We start from the raw sequence: 19,269 nt of genomic DNA on the forward strand, positions 1-19,269 counted from the left end.
TTTGCTTTCGATGGTTTTCTGGTCGGCTGCCGTCAATTTGCTTACTAGCGGCAGACATGCAAAGTAACAAAGTACTCCTGTACTTGAGTAGTTTTTTCCAGTACTTTGTGCTTCATCCTTTATTTTATCAGTCTGAACTTTTGACTTTATTTTCAAAACGGGGCCATCCTTGAAATGTTTGAAGTACAAATTTATTGAACAACTTTTTTTGCGTTTTTGGCACCAACAGAGATTTAAAAAAAACAACAACGAAACACTTGAGATATTTGCAAGGAGCAGCATTCAAGCAAACTGACCCAGCATTCACATCAATAGACTATAGAAGAAGAAAAAGGTTATTTAACATATGTGAATGAAAAGGGTTAATATTAGGACAATGTTGATTGTGTTGGTTTTGCAATGTTAAACATACCGCACGAATGCTATTTTTAGACCGCAAGGTCACATGACTTCAGCAGCTTGAACCGGAAGGAGGTCAAAAGTGAAGCCGGCTCGTTGACGAGCAATGCGAAAGTAGTGCTTGTTTTCTTCTGGTTGATCTTCGGGGGGCTAAAACGGAGTAAACGCAGCTTCCAGAGTCCCGACGAGCGTCCGCAGATGAAGGACGGATTCTGATGGATTCTGATGGATTCTGATGGGTTCTGATGGGTTCTGATGGATTCTGATGGATTCTGATGGGTTCTGATGGATTCTGATGGATTCTGATGGATTCTGATGGATTCTTGATTCCTTTCCCGGGATCAACTTGTGCGGACGTCCAAAAAGATTTTGTTGAACGGCGGCCAAGTGAAGACGTTGCTTGGCCTTCACGTGGAGTCAACGTTTTGCTGGGGGTTCGCCACGCACGCTCCTGTCACAATCCCAATCCCGGACCAGCGGCCACCGGCGTCACCAAGAGAGGTAAGGAAGCCATTTTTGACCCTTTTTGTTAGTTTGGCCCGACCGCGACTGCCGGACGATAATGAATGAGGAGGGAAAAGCTCAAATGGCAACATTTGTGCCTTTGGTGCAGCTGTGACATGTTTGAAAATGTATCTGTAGCCTTTTGTGAATTAAAACAGCTTTATAAGCGACAAGGATGTCATCATTAAAAGAATTCAGGAATAGCGAGTGTTGTTGTTTGTGGCCAAGAATTTCCCAGTAGAATTGCGATCGCTACACACACAAGAAAAAAACAATCAAAATGTCCCCTTAACGACTGTCAAAGACGCAAGACAAGCAAATATGGCAGAAGGTGCGAAAGGAAGGATGGAAAGTGGAGAACGTCCGTGTCAGTTGCGGACGACGACGTTTTGAGGGGGAGGAAGAAAAAAAACAACTTGACTTCTGGATCAAGTGGTCGACTTTTCACGTCTTTTTCAGCCCTCAACACTCTGAACATGAGTATATTCTTCGACGTCTGCCGGTGGATTTGGCACCAGAGACATCTTTGCTAGACTGTTTACATCCGTTTAGCCGGAGTTTAGCGTTTGAGCCCCTCGCTAGACTCATGAATATTCATGAAGTGTGGTGACGTCATATCTTGCGGTAGCCCATAGTAAGCTACAACAATGCATTATAGTTTTGTTCTTTTTTAGCTATGAAACATCTCATCGACATACGATTAAAATGGTTCACTTGGACATCTTCTAAATATTAAATGCGTTTTATGCTTTTGGAACACTAAACATAGTCCGGATCAAATGAACCCATTTGAAAAGGAGTCCTTTTTTACTTTATCAAAAGACAATTAAAATGGTTCATTTTGATATATTTGCATGGAAAAGCGTTCATCGTGAGCTGTACTTAATTATCAGGGCGCTTTTGGCAGGTCAAAGTTTAAAAGAAAGATGACACATTTCATGACAAAAATGCTTCATTTGAAATATTTGCAATGAAAGCAGTTCATAATAATTATTGGGATGCGTTTTTATCATTCAATATAGTCAGGGTGCAATTGGCACATGATTGCTCTTCCTGAGAATCCAACCCAACGGGAGGGTTCAAGTGCCCTCACCCCGTTTGGCAATTGGGGCAGCCGGCTCACTCCCGCTACTTGCTCCTCGGCGCATTTCACGCCGCCAACGTTCGTGTCGTGACGCACTCGCACCGCCTACCATCTTTGACTACTTCTATTTCCTTTCTTGTGCGTATTTTCAATGAAAACGAATGAACGCTCGCCACTTTTTGTTTCCCTGCTCGCAAGGAATTGAGGGCAGCCATCTTACGTTGCCACTTTTCCTGACAACTTTTATTCTTTTTTTCTGAAAGCACTGTTATCAGGTACGTGTTTGACGTTTGGATCCCCGTATGGAGTCATGACAGCCTGGCAAAGAACCAAATTGACTGTTTGGAGCCAACGTTCAGACTCGATGACCTCAATATGGGGAATTGTGAATGACAGAGTTTAGGTTTAGCTTCTTCCTTTTTCCAGACGGGCTTTTTGCTTTGATTTCGTTGTTGATGACTCAGACAACATGATGCAGACTAATCTCAGGGATAAAATATGAGTAGTCTTTTCTTACTTTGAAACTTCTGGCAGACTTATTGCGACAACCGTATGTCCGACACGGTGGAATTTTGGCCCTAAAGGCAGAAAACAACATGAAAACGTCAATGTATGCAATTTCGTGGCAACGTAAGATGGCCGCCGGTGAAGGGCGAGAAAAAGTCTGTTTTTAAGCCTTTAATGAAAGCAACCCATGATCTGCTATTGGCGAGCTTTCCTTTTTTTTTGGCTAGCTTTCCAATAAGGTCAGCTTTTTATTTTTGCTAGTTTTGCCGCTTAAATTGGCAAACAATTCAAATCAGTCCCAAAGCTCAAATGGCTGCCAATGAATGAGAATAACAGCAACAACAAATATCATTGAGCATGTATTTGACAGCGACGATGCATGTGCGTGCGTGTGCGTGTGCGTGCGTGTGAGTGAGGAACGTCATGTGGCGTGTCAAGCCTTCTCGATGGCGGGACTGTTGAAGCATCCGCCGGGCACCGTCTTCAAGATGTCCTCCAGGTTGGCAATATCCCACAAGATGGCGTCGATGTCCCCGTCCAAGACGCTCAGCCGGCGGCGTTGCGCCGCCTCGCGCTCAGCCGCGTCCCTCAGCTGAGGCGCCAGACGTGCCTCCACGTCCCGGCGGGCCTCCGCCACCGAGTCCTCCAGCTCCTGAAGGCGGCGCGGGTCAAACGCGCCCGGTTGGCCTGCGGGGAACGACAACAAGGTCAAGAGGACGCGGCTCTTCTCAAAGTGGGTTCGCCGCACCCCCGGCCGGGGAAACCCTGGCTTGTAGACATTGTCGTCCCGCAGAGACACGGACGCTAACGCCTTTTCTCGATGTCTCCCTCCACCAGCGCATCATTTGTTGACGATGATCGTTATCGGACCTTGCCGATGAGCCGATTGGCAGGACGCTGGCTCTGGAGGAGACGTCATCTTCATGAACACTTTTCAGGTTTTTCCCGCAACGTCGATATAAGTCATTCACTGTTTCTCTTCGGCTAGCAGCCATGTTGGATTTTTACTCCGTCTCGGCAAAAATAAAAAAAAAGACTTCAATGGGTTGCTTTTCAGAAGTCATGTCCGCCCTTCGCTCATTGGTTGATTCCACTGTCTGTTAGCTCAGGTTTGCCCCGCCCAAAGAAATGCGACTGATCGGACGCTTGACCAGACCGGCTCTAAAGCGAAGCCGGCAGCGAGTCCGGATTTCCAGGCTAAGCGCGGACCGGCCGCCTGGGAACGCGACCGCCTGGGAACGCGACCGCCTGGGAACGCGACCGCCTGGGAACGCGAGCGCCTGGGAACGCGAGCGCCTGGGAACGCGAGCGCCTGGGAACGCGACCGCCTGGGAACGCGAGCGCCTGGGAACGCGAGCGCCTGGGAACGCGAGCGCCTGGGAACGCGAGCGCCTGGGAACGCGAGCGCCTGGGAACGCGAGCGCCTGGGAACGCGAGCGCCTGGGAACGCGAGCGCCTGGGAACGCGAGCGCCTGGGAACGCGAGCGCCTGGGAACGCGACCGCCTGGGAACGCGACCGCCTGGGAACGCGACCGCCTGGGAACGCGAGCGCCTGGGAACGCGAGCGCCTGGGAACGCGAGCGCCTGGGAACGCGACCGCCTGGGAACGCGACCCTCAGCCGACGGGGTGCGCAAATCGGGGACGTTGAAAGCGGAGCCGTGTTGTTGTGCGCCCGCTAAATGGGCCGTGTGGAAATAAAAGAGCTGTGAACGATGCTGCATTTTGCACCGTACCCGAGCGGAAATAAGCGCTGTTGTTGAACGGCTGCGATGATTTAAAAACCACGGTTAATCGTAAAACTGCTTCCATGTTGCAGCCCTAACCCAGACTAGAGACTTTCGAGGCCGAGACAAAACCAAAGAAAAACGCCTTTGACTCTGAGACGAGAGCCTTAAAAAGTTGTCTTGAGACCGGTCTCTCGGTCCACATTCCTGCTAAAACCGGACGGAAGAAGCAAACTGCACAACTGTGACGTGAGGCGCCACATATGGACTGACTCCTCCCTCAACCAACTCTGGGCCAATTAAAAGCTCTGATGTTTGTGATTCTTCCAACCAAGTGGAGAAAAATCGAACAAAAGGTCGATAAAACGCATCATATTATGAGAAGTGACAAAATCCATTTCTCTTCTGCAGTGTTTTCACTCTGTTAATACTTGGGCGGGCCAACCAAGTCAGCTGGCTGCCACCCAAGAATTTTTTGTAAGAAAATTGAATGCAAATATATACATATATATATATATAAATATATATATATCCATTTTCCTAACCGCTTGTCCTCACAAGGGTCGCGGGGGTTGCTGGAGCCTATCCCAGCTGGCTTCGGGCAGTAGGCGGGGTACACCCTCAACTGGTTATATATAAAAAAAGAGAACAAAAAACGTCGATTTCAAATCTGTGGGAAACATTGGTCCTTGTTCTCTTTCTTAGTTTTTACTTTCAAAAAGATTTCCCTTGAAAACGGGCAACTTTCGAATCGCTAATTCAGATTCATTTGCATGAGTGGATTAAGAGGGGCCGCCTGGAAAACAAGTTTGAGAAGCAGTTGAGGTTGATTGCGCGCGTTCCTTACCGATGTTCGCTAGCCCGTCGGCGACGTCTCGCAGCATCCGTCCCACAGCGTCTCTAGCCTGTTGGGCGTTCCTCAGGGCGGCGGCGGCGGCGGCACCGGTCTGCGGGTCAAAGGCGTCGTCACTTTGCTGCGGTCACCTTCCCGCCGGTTGCGGCTCACCTGCGCGGCATCCGCTTCCAGGTTCCTGGCGTCGTCCAGCTGGCGGACCACGTCCGCGCCGACGTCGCCCGCCAGCTCCTGCAGTTCCTTGGCAGCGTCGTTAAATTTGCTGACATCGGTTCCGAGAGGCGGCGTGGACCCGATCGCTCCCTGGCAAGCAAAACGTTTTTGGTCACTCGGTGCGACGTTTGTGGCTCTCTTTTCGTGATCGTCATTTGGCAGACGAGCGCAGGACACGGGATCCGACTGCGGGTCTTCAATCGCAGCCAATGAAAAGGGCTCCTTTCAATGGTGTGTGTGAAATGCGAGTCCTGACGTGCTGCCATGTGGCCACTTTGGGCCGCACCGGCGGTCCACGTGCAGTGAGCAGGTTTTGCGCATCTGCAAAATATCTGAAGTGTCTGCTGACCTGCTTAGCTTAGTTTGGCTTAGTTGATCTTAACTTAGCTGAAAGTGGTCTTAGCTGAAAGGTGCAGTGAGCCGGCATTAGCGCCGCTGCACATTTGCACCGTCGACATAAATAGAAGCTGAGGACCGAACACTTTTTTGTTAGAAATTAGAGACAACTTCCTGGAAGCACAGGTGAAATCTTCAACCTTAGATCAGCACCCTTGCTAGTCATCAATCAAGGCTAGCACTTGATGCTATGTTGGCACCTCCAGTTCCGGGATCAGGCTCTCCAGCTGGTTGATGGACGCCATGGCCCCGTCCGAGTCGGCCGAAACGGCGTCCAGCAGGGCCCGTGTGTCCGCGTTCTTGTTGGCGGCCTGCTGAATGGTCACGTTGATGACAGGAAGTCGCTTGATGGCGGCATCCGCCTGCGCTTGGCTGTTCATGATCTGCTGGTCGAAGCCTGAGGACGGTGAGGACAGGTAAGACGGGCAGGACGGGCAGGACGGAGGCGGCTTGTTGCCATTTGCTTGACTTCCTGTTGACCTCTCAAAGTAGTGAGGGCGGAGTCCAGCTTGTTGGTGTTGCTGTTGATGCGCTGCAGCGCCCCCTTGGTGTCGGCATGGGCGGCGTCCACTCGGCCTGTCAGCATGTCTATGTCCTGCGGGAGTCGCATCACACTCACAATTAGTTGATCAGTCAGAGGGCAGGACAGGACAAGCGTTGCATCCAGGAAGTGCTGCACTCTGTGAGGAAGAAACGCAACCAGTAGCAAATAGGACGGGACAGAACAGGACAGTTGTTCAAGATGGGCAGTGCTGTAAGAAAAGGAAGCAACAAATAGCCTAAAGACAGGATGGGACAGCAGAGAACAGGACAAGGATTCTGTGCCTCCCGTGGGGAAGCGATGCAATGAGTAGTTAATAGGACAGGACAGAAATGAATGAAACAGGACTGGTGAGTGTCAACCAGGACAGGGTTTGTAGCCCCCCCTATGAGAAAGAGACGCAATGAGGGTTACAGGACGGCACAGGACAGACTTGATGGAAAATGAACCTGATGAAATTGAGGCCCGTCAGCTGATGTTGCCAAAATTCAGAGGACAACATCAATTCCCACAATGCTTCCCTAACCTGCATGTGATTCCTGCCTTGCTCCAGCAGGTCCCGGGCAGCCACCATGTCCCGTCCTACATCGTCCCGCAACGCCGTGAAGCCCGCCACGTTCCCGTCCACCGTCTTCCTCAGGAGGTCCAGTTTGGCCGTCATGGCGTCCTTGTCCCCCTGAGTGCAATTGGGAGGCCAAAGACGCGTTAGGATGCGCAGGAGACGTTTCATCCGAGCACCAAACATTTTGGAACACCCGCCTCAGAACCCGACCCACACGGGTCCCCGCGCGGCGTTCAAAGCTGAGCCCTGTCTTGTTGTGCGCTCGCTAAATGGGCCGTGTGGAAACCGAAGTGCTACGAACTATGCCGCATTTTGCGCCGCATTTTGCGCCACATTTTGCGCCGCATTTTGCGCCGCATTTTGCGCCGCATTTTGCGCCGCATTTTGCGCCGCATTTTGCGCCGCATGTGAGTTTAAGCGGACGGACTGTTGTGAGCGGAAATAACTTGATTTGTTGTTGACCGGCTGCGGTAATTCAATTCCTGATGTTTAATCGTAAAACCGGTTAATAGCTGCACCCCTAATGGCGGGACGGCGTATTAGCGTCATATCTTCCAAGCCGCGCGTCCTCGGTCGGGGAAAGGACAAACTGGTGCTGAAAAGCATCGGACCGACTGACCGTCAGGGCGGGCAGGACGTCTTTGTCCATCCTGTTGATGTCGTCCAGCATGCCGTTGGCCTTGTTGCTCTCTTCCTTGGCCTCGTCGGCCACGCGGACGGCCTGGTTCTCCAAAGCCTTGACCTGCGGCGCCATCCTGTCGTACCTGAGGAGGGAGCGCACGCGCACACAGTCAAAACCAGAGCGGGACGTTGCCAACTGCTCAAGAATGAAAAAGTAACTTACGCCGTTTTCACTCCTCCGATCAGATCTTTGACATTGTTCCCGTTGCTGAGAAGATTCCGGACCAGTGCCAGACTTTTCTCCGAGTCGCTCAGAGCCTCGTTGGCGCTCCGCTCCACCGCCACCGCCTTGGTCTGATGTCTGACAGATCCAGACTTGAATATCGGAGCAGTTTTTTGGACTGGATGAGTGTCTGGTGAACGCACTTATCAGCCAAGTTTGTCGCAGCCTGCGCCATCGAGGAGAGAAGGTTCGGAACCGCAGGCGCATCTCCCGCCGGAAACTCCTGACGGCAACAACAAAACTACGTAAGATTGGCATAACGTGAAAACCGTCAAGCCAGAATTGTCACGCCGTGCCTGCATCCAGTCACGTGACACCTGAAGCCAGTCACCCCAAACTCGAATCCAGTCCGGTACATGAGAAGCCAGTCCCCTAATGTGCACCCCAAAAGCTTTTGTCGTACCATCAAATGATGTCATTTCATTTCCTTGATTTGAAGTGTGTATACTTAAGCATTAAACAAATTAAACATAATAAATATTTGGACTTGAAAATAAGTCATCAAGCAAGCAGGCAAAATGAGTTTCCTCCACAGGCTCTCGCTTCGAGATGCTCGCTCATCCGGGAGGCACTCGGAGTCAAGCCGCTGCTCCTCCACGTTGAGAGGAGCCGGCTGAGGTGGCTCGGGCATCTGCTTCAGATACTTCCTGGATGCCCTGGAGAGGTTTCATGTCCCTCCGACCCAGGACCCACTGGAGAGACTATGCCTCCCGGCTGGCCTGGGAACGAACGCCTGGGGATGCCGCCGGAGGAGCTGGACGAAGTAGCTGGGGAGAGGGAGGAGCTGGACGAAGTAGCTGGGGAGAGGGAGGTCTGGGCGATGAAGTATCTAGAGAGAGGGAGGTCTGGGCGACGAAGTAGCTGGGGAGAGGGAGGTCTGGGTGACGAAGTAGCTGGGGAGAGGGAGGTCTGGGCGACGAAGTAGCTGGGGAGAGGGAGGTCTGGGCGACGAAGTATCTAGAGAGAGGGAGGTCTGGGCGACGAAGTAGCTGGGGAGAAGGAGGTCTGGGTGACGAAGTAGCTGGGGAGAGGGAGGTCTGGGTGACGAAGCAGCTGGGGAGAGGGAGGTCTGGGCGACGAAGTATCTAGAGAGAGGGAGGTCTGGGCGACGAAGTAGCTGGGGAGAGGGAGGTCTGGGTGACGAAGTAGCTGGGGAGAGGGAGGTCTGGGCGACGAAGTATCTAGAGAGAGGGAGGTCTGGGCGACGAAGTAGCTGGGGAGAGGGAGGTCTGGGCTTCCCTGCTCAAACTAAAGCGGCAGCGAATGGATGGATGGGAAATATGTCAAATGAATGAAAAAAAGATGATATCAAAATAAATAAAGCCGCCTTTGTTATATATCTTACTTATCTCTTATCTTAACCCTTAACCTCTTCCCACCAAAAACAAACTGAAGGTCCTTTCATTTAATAATTCCCCTTTAAATGGGAATTTAACTTGAAATATGAGGAAGAAAAGAGTCAACACAAATAATATTCAGACCCAACACCCGTAAAGGTGCACGTGTGGTCCTGGTTGGGAAACGCGGCCCTTCACACTTCACCGAGTCATTTTGAGCATGTGTGTCAGTGGAAATGTGACAACGAGCGCAAGGTCTTACCGCTGACCGGAGACCCGTCTTGGCCTCGTCCAGTTTGCGTTTCATGTCCTCCATTAAAGTCTGAAGCTGCTCGGCTTTGCTCACGTAGGTCCGTTGCCGTCGTTTGATGTCACCGGTGGCGTCGGCCACGTTCTGGACGTCCTGTTCCTGGGCCAGATGAGTACGGCTCATGGATTTCAGACTGTCCTGCAGACGCTTGTCCAGGTCTGTAGGACATCGCAGGCGGTTTTAGACCAGAACAACTTTTGCAGAGAAGTGAGGACGTCGCACCTGCCAGCTGTCCGACGTCGCTCTCCAGGTCGCCCGCCAGCACCTCGACGGCGCTCAGCGCAGCCTTCATGTTGCCCTCGTTGCCGGTGTTGAGTCCGCCACCCATCTGAGAGTTCTGCACTTCCAACTGCTGAAATTTGACAGCCAACTCCTCCATCTGCAAGTCACACGTTGAGAAAAGGATGACAAAGATGGCCGGCAGGACGCGATTGCTCCGAGGCCACCTCTCACCTTGGCTTTGGCGCCGTTGAAACAGGCGGGACACTCGCGCGACATCTGACACTTGAGACCCTCGGAGCCCGGTCTGCAGCGGCAGCGACCGTTGTCGTCACACTGCGCCGACTCGGAGCCCCGAAGATCGCAGTCACACGCTGCGCCGCCCAAAAGCAGTAAACGGTCACATCGGCGCACGTATGCCACGAAGGTGTCATGCGTACGTCACCAACATGCCGTCAACGCGTTACCGCCGGCATGCCGGCTGCGTTCAGGTGACTTACGTCTGCAGGCGTCGTCCGGACTGCGGTGATGAAAGTTGGGCAAGCATACGTCACAGTGGCGACCCATCGTGTTGTTGGCACACTTGAGACATTCGCCGCTGCGTTGATCGCAGCTTCCCGCCACGCTGACGTCGATGTGGCCGTTGCACTGGCACGGACGGCACGGCTGCCACCCTCCAGCGCCCCCTCCTGGTGAGCCATAAAAACCTTCCTGGCATTCGTCACAGCGAAGGCCTGAGGGTGCGACGACGACAAACACACGTTCAGTACAGGCCAAAAGTTTGAAAAGTCTCCCAAAGACGTACTTATGTTTTTTTTTTTTTTTTTTTTTTTTTATGCTAGCACATACAGAAGGCTTTGATGCAGCCTCTCAACTGTAAAGAACGGTTGAAAAAAATGGTCGTTATTACAAAAACGGCGGGTGGCAGCAGAGCAAAAGAGATCAACCAGGGCCATGTTGAAAAAAAGCTCATTACTCACAGTTCTGAGCAGATTTGTGAATGATGGTAAAACTTAGCTATATTATTCTAATGGTACAAAACGGAAACAGATGATGAAAGAAGAGACTGAAATCTTTCTTTTGGTAGGTTCCATGTTTTGATAGCAATATTCTGTGGGCCTTGCAAAATGAGTCAAAATCCAGTAAAACAGCCAGCAGTGAACGGGATTGCTTCCGTGAAAATGGCTGCCAGTGAATGAGTTAAAAAAGGTGAAACAATTGAAAACATGTTTTATACTTCTTGAAAATAGTCACTCTTTGCTCTGATGATTTTTTTGGGCATTCCCTGGATGTCACCTGACACGCTTTCCCAGCAGTATCGAGGGCGTTCCCACCCAGAGGTGAGAATGCCAAGAGTGTGCAAATGGTGGTTGTTTTCAAGAAACTGCAATCTCAAACACCTTTTCAGGTATTTCCTTTTTTCCGCGGACGAAATCATCACTGGGGAAGTCAGGAGACCATCGCATCACATCCCGTAATGTCTCCATCGTGTCCCATAAACGATTATGTTTGGTTGCGACCCACCTGTGGTTCCAGGTGGGCAGATGCGACACTGCGGCCGCGTCGACCCTGAAACCAGCGCGCACGGCACTCCCTCGGGGCAGGGACACGGGACGCAACGCCGATTCCAGAAGTCCCAGTAGGATCCGTCCGAGCAGGTCTGCGTCTCGTCCGCGGGGTAGCAGTCGCCCGTCTGCGGGTCGCAGTCGCCCCCCCTGCAGCTGCAGGGCTCGCATGGGCTGAACGCACCTTCTGTGGCTCTCCGCCGTCTGAAACCCGCTGAGCATCGCTGGCAGAAGTTGCCCTCGTACCCGGGTGGACAGACGCAGGTCCGCACCCAGGAGGCCGGGGCGCCGTCCCCTCGCCTCGCCGACACCAAATTGACGTTGTCCAGGTATCCTCGTCCTGGAGACAAGCCAGAGTTGAAAGGTGGACCGCCCCATCCAGGACGCGGGGCTCGGGGCTCGGGGCTCGGGCTCGGGGCTCACCTCTGTCTCCGAAGGTGGCTCGTATCTTGATGGTGCTCAGGTTCTGGAGGAGAGTCTGGAACTGGAAAGGGGTGAGCTGAGGGCGCCACCTGCTGCCGGGCTGCTCGTCCAGTCTGTTGTCACGCGAGAGAGACCAGAACACAACATCACGCCATCGCCCGAGGACCAGTTCTTCAGGATGACACTTTTGCCTTTCAGCACATTTGATGTCACACTCAAGACATTTGATGTCACACTCAAGACATTTGATGCCAAATGGATTTTCTGGTCTTGCCCAAAGACCCCTCAAGAGTTGGAGCTGGGATTCGAACCGCTGACCGTTCCGTCATTGGGCAACCAACTGAGCTACCTGTCGGAACTCCAAATTGTTGGATCTTGGGGTGCCTGCCCATAAATGAAGTTGGAAATCAACATCAATTCTTTCTGAAAAAAGTCAAGAGCGAGACAAACTCGTCCGCAGCTGGCGGACTGAAAGTCTCGGCTTCCTTGCTAACGCTGCACCCCCGTTTTGCCAAAATGCTGTCCATTCATTGTATTAGCTTCCTTGACCCCAAAAACTGTACACTTTGACGCCAGATGTGTCATTATTGCTATGACACAAGCAAAGATAACAGTCGGCAACCTTCTTTTTTTTCTTTTTTTTTTTGTACAAAGTGTGATCTCAATTTTGGCATAACTTGATTTCTATGAATCGAAGTTACTCGTGGGCCAAAGAGGGCGTGAATTCAAGTCCAAATGCAACTTTTGGCAACTCTTATGTGAATGCATGAGTTGTCATTTCAAAGCCGCCAACGTCGAGGAGTGCCGCCAGTCATGATCTAACCACGCCAGCGCCGCACATTCCGGCTTTGTTTCTACTTGTTGGACCGCCTGGAATGCTCCTGCTTTCTCCCTGAACAGGCTTTTACCTGCTACGGAGGACCAAAAATGCAAAAAAAAAGTTTTTATTAATATAGAAAAGAGAAAAAATCTTTCAAAAATTAAATACAAAAAATATATTAGATGGAAATAAAAACAACAAAGTGTATATAAATATGGCCCGGTCAAAACGTTCTAAATCGATTTTATGTTGCTGGGACAATTGCTGAAAACCGGGTACGCGCTCCCTGTTCGCCACCTCGCCAGTGACAAGGAAGGAAAAAACATGGTGGCCATATGCAATTTGCATGCAGTAATCCCAGCACTCTCGAATCGAAGAAGCTTTTTCCAAACCGACGTGTTTCTGGCTCATTAAGTTGCAATTTTTCCCATCTTTAGCTCGGTGTCAACATTTGTTTCTAAGGAATGTAAGCTCTCCTTCCTGTGCGGGTTCAAAAAGAGTGAACGAAATGGAGAAAAACGTCTTTTAACGTTGACGTGTGTTGCGTCTGCGGCAGCAATCGACGTCAGAGTGCGGAAAGAACAAAAATTCTTTTGAAAAATCTCACTTCAACTCGTCACCGTGGCCACAATCTTTGCTCACTAAACATCAAATTCTCACATTTTGTAGTCGCGAGGGTTTTCTTTCCGACAAACCCGCTATTGTTTAGCAAAGGTGTCATTTAGTACCTTTGATTTCACTTCAAGCGAGGAGAAGTCGCACTTTTCCGGCCATTCAACCCCATGTTATTTTGGCCGCCTTTTTCTCTTTTCTTTTTTTTAAGTCACAAGTTTTCAACCTGCTCTAATCCGGTCATTTTTCATCCGATATAAAAAATGAGAACATGCTGGCGTTCCCCAAACCCTTGCCGTTCTAATTACTGCAATCTACAGTATATCTTGAACCGTTACGTCGTGAGAGCCTTTTGTTCGAGGTGTGCGCTTTCTCATACAACTCAGTTGAAGCACAAAGTGTGTGCGTGAATGTTGATGTTTGTTAAAGCGACACTAAAGAGCAATACACGCTGACTGCGCAACGGCCGGGTCATACCAAATACTATCAAAATGGGACCCATTGCCGCCCTGCTTGACACTCATTATCAAGCATTACCGGTTGGAATTGGGGGGTTACATCACCAAATGATTCCTGAGCGCGGCTCCTGCTGCTGCTCACCGCTCCCTCAGGGAATGGGTCAAATGCAGAGAACCAATTTGGCCCCACTTAGGTGGGTGTGACAATCGGTGGTACTTTCAAGCTGGACCCGATACACGACTTCCCCCACTCTCTCCAGGGTCTTGCAGGGACCCACCCAATCGCTGTCCAGCTTCGAGCAATGTGGCGCCCCTAGAGGTTGCTGAGGAAATTACAACTCTACATTTCTCGTTTGCCATTAAGGCAACCTAAATAAACGCTAGTTTTTTTTAATTATATTTTTATAAATCCTTTTTTGTTTTCCCTTACAAAATTTTTCTGTCCATTTTTACTTTCTCTTCTCTTTCTTTCTTTTGGCATCTCCATACCTGCGACAGCCGCAATTCTGACCTGAAGGTGTAGTTGATTTTCTCTCCGCAGCGAACGATCGAGCGCAGGTCGCCGAGCGAGGCCGAGACCCGATGACCGGCACCTTCCAGAATGACGTCGTTGACGGACGGGTGCCGAATGCCGCGGTCCAGACGCAGCGAGAAGGACAAGTTGTGGCCGTAACTCAGCACCTTGTTGCCCAGGTAAGGAGCTGCAAGAAAGACAAACTTGCTGCAGGGACAGGAAGTGGCAGGAAGTGCAAGGGGCGGGTCCGAGAAGGTGGGGTTCTGTCGGCACCTGGCGCATGCAGGTAAACCGGCAGACTGTTTGTGGAGATGACCTCTATGTCCTCATACTTGGGGGACCAGCGGGCGTGGACGTCCGGCGAGGCGAGGCCGTGAGAGGTCGCCGCCTTCCAACCGTCGGGACCTGCCGAGCAGACGCGTCAGTGGCCTTTTGGGCGGGTTCAAACTCGCAACGCCTACCGTGCTGGAAGGCGGACGAGATGTTGTGGACGCTGTACTCCGACTGAGGAGAACATTGGCTGCTGTGACCGTAACAGAAACACAACGCGTTCCCAGAATCCTGTCGGGGTCGCCGCCTGCAAAGAAGCAAGAAGACGGCAAAAAAACGACACCAGTTTTTTTAAATGAGTTTTCAGGGGGGTTCGGTTACTTTCGATTTGTTTCAGTTCTTTGGGGAAAAAATGCTTAGTTTTTAGGTCCAGAAAGTCCAAACCCTGCCACAGTTTGACTTTAGCCATTGATGCTAAGGCTAGCTCTCTAGCAGGTAAACGAGCGCCAGGGAGCTAGCTACCTAGCTAGCACCTGGGGTTGAAAAAAGAAAAGTTCGAAGAATGTTTGCCTTGAAGTGTTGCTTACAATTGTCATTTTCAGCTTCTTCTAAGCAACACTAAAAGCCGTTTACTCTTTAATGTGAGTGTTTTGGGCTAATTTTAAGATTTAAATTCCTTGATTTTATTATTATTTTAAGATTATTATAGATCTACATATATGTCTTATTTCAAGAAATCCAAGTCAGTAAAATGATCATAATTTCACTTGTTTCTAGTAAATTGACACTAAAGACAAGTTTATTTGATGAAATATGAAGGAGAGTTTTTTTTTTTTTTTTGCCGTGAATTCTGAACGACGGCGGTCTTTGTTGGATTTTGGTCCCGATGTCATGTTTTGGTCTTCACCTCGGTGGACATCCTTGCGGTCCGATTGGTCCGTGGGGGCAGAGGTCACACTTTGCTCCTCCCACTCCTTCTCTGCAGGCGCAGTGCCCCCTGCTGTCACACTTGCTGCTCACAGAACCTGGAGGAGCACCAGGGGGCTCATTTATCATCATCATCATCATCATCATCATCATCATCATCATCATCTGATTGAGAGTGTGTCTAAGTACAAAAACGAAATAAAAAGTTGTGCGTTGCTCACTGGCACGCTCGCGCACGTCCAGCCTCATTTGCGCCTCCTACTGACCATCTCTAGTAACAGCAATCCTTTTTTAAAGCTCACATTCCACCAGGGGGCGCACATTTGCGAGTGCTTTGTTCATGTTCACAAACGTTCGTCAGACGTTTGTTAGGCCTTCTCATGTTTGTTTGTTTTGTCGCAAGGACATTTTTAATACTTGAACGAACCTCCAAGAGAAATCAACATTCACTACCTTGGCAAACGTTCCCAAATCATGGCAAGGAGTTGCGGAGAAAGTCGGAGAAAGTCTCAGGACCGACGCGGAGATGAAAGGTTTGACCACACGGCCAAAAAATAAAGTCTCCAGTTTTACATTCATTGGGGAAAATTGCGTTTATTTAAAGGTGTCATTGATTCAAAAATAATTCCTGTGCAAAATGTTCACACAGCAATAACGTGTACTGATTTGAAATTTTAATTTAAATTTAAATCAACTTAATATTCATAATTAGCGAAATGACAACGTTTACATGCAGTCAATATTCGGGTTAAGGTCAGAATTCCGCTTTGTGAAACAATCGAGGCAACACGTTTACATGCGTGGCGGAAAGTGTTGCTCCCGTTCACATGCTCCTTTTGTGCCGGCTCGGAATAACCCGTTCGGACCGCCACTTACTATACTATGACTTACTATACGTTCAATAAAAGCCATATTTATGTCACTCACGACGCTAAATCAAGTCGTCTGATTTCCTCCAGAAGTGCGCTTCAGAAGTGGCTACAACTTAACAGTGTGTCAGAACGCTTGCAACCACACTGCCCCCAAGTGGCTGAATCGTGTACAACAAGAACAGCGCTCCCAATAAAGGCAGACACAAACAAAGGCAAGACAGTGTCAAATAATTGAAATAAAATCCATTTTGTGACATTCAAAATGGATTCTGAATCGTACTAAATGAGAATCACGATTGTCATGAGAATGGATTTTTGGGCCCACCCCTAGTGGAGCGCTTAGTTTGACTTTTGGACCGACGCGATGAATGGAAGACTCCCGAATCTCTCGCCGCGTGGTGGATAGGGAAGGATTCCCACCGGAGCGCCAATGTTGCCCTCACCTGCGAGGTGGCAGCCGCACGGCACGCAACCCAGAGTCGCCCCCCGCTGGTAGAATCCATTTTTGCAGCGCTCGCACTGCCGACCTTCGCTGTTTCCCGAGCAGTCGGCGCAGCGAAGACCCCGCGCGTCGCGCACGCACACGCTCGAGCGACCGTTGCACTCGCAGCGCAGCTCTGCAAAAGACAACAAAACAAACACATCGTTGGCAAACACGACATTGTCTGGCGACCGCTCCATTTCTTGCTTGTCAATCAATTTGTCAGTCGATTGGCAACAGCCACTGCCTGCCTAAACATACCAAGGTTATTATATTTAGGCAATTTTCATTTGACGTACTTTTTATTTGGCTTTGAGATTTTGCTTTTTCAATCGAGTTAGTTGGAATTCGTTTTTAGGGCGGTTCTGTTCGTTTTTTTTAGCTTTATTTGTTTAAAAAAAAAATTGTTTCAGTTTGTTTCAGTACTTTTTCATTTTTTTTCATGTGTATTACTTGTGCCAGAGGTCAAAAGCCTTCCACAGTTTGGCTTTAGCCATTGATGCTAGCTAGCTAGCTCCTTAGCATGTAAACGAGCACCATGTGACTGAGCCAGGGAGCTAGCCGGCTAGCCAGCTAGCGCCTGGGGTTCAAGCCAAATTGTGTCTTTCTGGACCTGGATTTGCCACATCTGCTTGTGCGCAATATTTGAAAAGTTACTCCTTTCTTAGCTAGCGTTGCATTTTGTTGTGGTCTCGGCGCGACGTCGTCTGAAGGTGCTTTTCTATTGGCTGCTGCTCGATGACGTCACTTGCGTGTGACGCTTTCCAACGTCCTTTTTCCGGTCAAATAAACCGACTTCAAAACACTTTTCAAATCCTCCGCAAAGGCTCACGCATGAAATGAATGACCAAAGACCAAAACAAAGGACTTTTTTTGCTCTTATAGTTAGTTTTAGTTGACTTTGTAAACATCAAATGTAGTTTCAGTTAGTTTTCGTTTTTTTTAAAAGCGTTTAAGTTTTATTTTGTTAACAAAATTGCTTTTTGAATGTTGCTTTTCGTTAATTAAAAGAACCTTGCCGGCAACTCGTCCATTCTTTGCGGCTCTGCGCCCAATCCTTGCAGAGCAGCCCCTCGTTTGTCCGCAGGTGCGTTGACATTAACTGGCTATTTTCCACACTTTCGATTGGTCAGTAAAACTTGCACACAGGTGAGGACCGAGCAAATGACATGGCCAAGGTGTCAGAGGTCAGATGTCATCATGACACGCCGATGGCGTTGACCTGCGGACGGCCGTGTTGTAATCCCTTCAATGACCACACGGTTTGATCTGAAAACGCCTTTTGCGGCTCCTCCCGCTTTTTGTGTGACTTCTTTGCTGACATCAACGCGACTTTTCTTCTTCAACTTGGATTTCCCGCGCTGGCTTGTGCTGCCTTGTTGACCTCCTTCGGTTATTTTCAACATTTTAACGCCACGCTTATTTTCAATGACTTTTTCCCGTTTTTCCCATCAATAGCTTCCAGGTCATGTGACCTATCGATCCCAAATCAAGAGTGGCAGACTTTTTTGTCACACGGTCGCTAGTTTGACTTTTCTTGTGCTCTTCCGACCGGGACCAGACGGACTCCGCCCACTTCCACTTTCTTCTCCTCTGCATCCTTCGACATTCCTCCTCAACGATGCTTGTATTTTTGTACTTTTGCGTTTTCTTTGTCCTTCCTGTAGCGCTCGGGTTCGACCTTTTCTGCCGCCAACTTTGGACTTCTTTCCACACTCTCAACTACTCGAGTACTTCAACCGCGATTGGTCGCGTAGCGCCAGGCTACTTGATGTACTTTCACGCCACTTTCAATTTGTCCTCCAACTTTTGTACTTTGTCCTTCAACGTACTCAACTACTTTTCTACCTTTGCTCTTTGAGTGACGTTTTCGACTCGTCCACTTCTTCTTTTCAACACTCAACTACTCGTCTACTTTTGGAATGTCTTTTCCAAAATGCACACACCAAAGTGAAGTCAACAACAAAGACGTCGCCTTGGAGAAAACAAGCCCAGTGAGTCCAAAGGTCAAAGGTAAAGTTGTAATCGGTGTCACGCGAACAGGAGCCCTAAAGCGACTTACCGATGGTCGCCGTGACGACGCCAAGCACAAAGAACGGAACGCAGAACCAAGTCCTCATGTCGACTTCTTCGCACCGCTGCTCCTTCCGATCTTCTTCCAACTCGCGCACACTCTGCTTTTAAATGCTGTGTGTGTGTGTGTGTGTGTGCGTGTGTGCGTGTCTACACTGCGGCGTGTCAGGACTCGCCGACCATACTGACACACACACACGTACGCGTGCGCTGGCATGAGTGTGTGCTGGGTGTTGTTCTAGAGTTTTACAACAACTCACCAACATGATGAGCACAAGATGTGACCATCGGCAACACTCGAACCTTCCAAGTGTTCCCGTGCTGGCGTTCACAAGGAAAAATGTCTCTGGTTTGTCAAGAACAATTGGATCCAACTGCTTGTTTTAAAAGCAGCTTGTAAAAGGTCGCGGGACGTCTCATTTGGATATGCCATTGAAGCTCATGCACGCAGGCAGATTTGCCTGCAGGGGGCGATGGCGCGAGCTCAACTCTTATTGGCTCCCTCGAGCAGGACCTGCCAGAGACAATATGGCCGACTGCAAGGCACGTGGACGTCCGAATAGCAAACGGACGAGCGCAACTTTTGTGTGCCGAAACCTGTTAATCCGCAACGAGAATTGATGGCGGGACGAGTGGCTTCAGAACTCGGGTGTCGAACGTTCCCGTTTGGACGCAACTCGGGGGTTTGCGAGAACCAGAA

General features: G+C 49.8%; 1 protein-coding gene and 1 long non-coding RNA gene across 2 annotated transcripts; one reads left to right on the forward strand and one right to left on the reverse strand.

The window, feature by feature from the left end:
- Positions 1-177: 177 nt before the first annotated feature.
- On the reverse strand, positions 178-18,686 carry lamc2 (laminin, gamma 2). The gene is made up of 21 exons (XM_077555892.1): positions 18,559-18,686; positions 16,459-16,632; positions 15,124-15,241; positions 14,408-14,523; positions 14,220-14,351; positions 13,944-14,133; positions 11,543-11,655; positions 11,079-11,459; positions 10,055-10,288; positions 9,789-9,928; positions 9,558-9,714; positions 9,288-9,493; positions 7,832-7,911; positions 7,629-7,766; positions 7,404-7,548; positions 6,749-6,898; positions 6,162-6,276; positions 5,882-6,078; positions 5,226-5,375; positions 5,067-5,166; positions 178-3,181 (listed from the first exon to the last, which is right to left on the reverse strand). Exons 1-21 carry the CDS (start codon positions 18,614-18,616, stop codon positions 2,928-2,930), a joined length of 3,348 nt encoding a protein of 1,115 aa, XP_077412018.1. The 5' UTR covers positions 18,617-18,686; the 3' UTR covers positions 178-2,927.
- On the forward strand, positions 3,083-15,373 carry LOC144042860 (uncharacterized). Its single transcript, XR_013290995.1, has 3 exons — positions 3,083-3,227; positions 3,332-3,432; positions 6,776-15,373. It is a non-coding gene; the product is annotated as an uncharacterized LOC144042860 (long non-coding RNA).
- Positions 18,687-19,269: the final 583 nt, after the last annotated feature.

The sequence above is a fragment of the Vanacampus margaritifer genome, chromosome 2, assembly GCF_051991255.1.
Source record: "Vanacampus margaritifer isolate UIUO_Vmar chromosome 2, RoL_Vmar_1.0, whole genome shotgun sequence".
In the NCBI taxonomy this organism is placed as follows: Eukaryota; Metazoa; Chordata; class Actinopteri; order Syngnathiformes; family Syngnathidae; genus Vanacampus; species Vanacampus margaritifer.

Excerpts from the sequence above, each read along its gene's own strand:
- lamc2 (XM_077555892.1), bottom strand. The coding sequence starts at position 18,616 with ATGAGGACTTGGTTCTGCGTTCCGTTCTTTGTGCTTGGCGTCGTCACG. Across the intron at positions 9,494-9,557 it reads CGACGTCGGACAGCTGGCAG|ACCTGGACAAGCGTCTGCAG; the intron begins GTGCGACGTCCT and ends GATGTCCTACAG. Across the intron at positions 6,079-6,161 it reads CGCCCTCACTACTTTGAGAG|GCTTCGACCAGCAGATCATG; the intron begins GTCAACAGGAAG and ends CACCGTCCTCAG.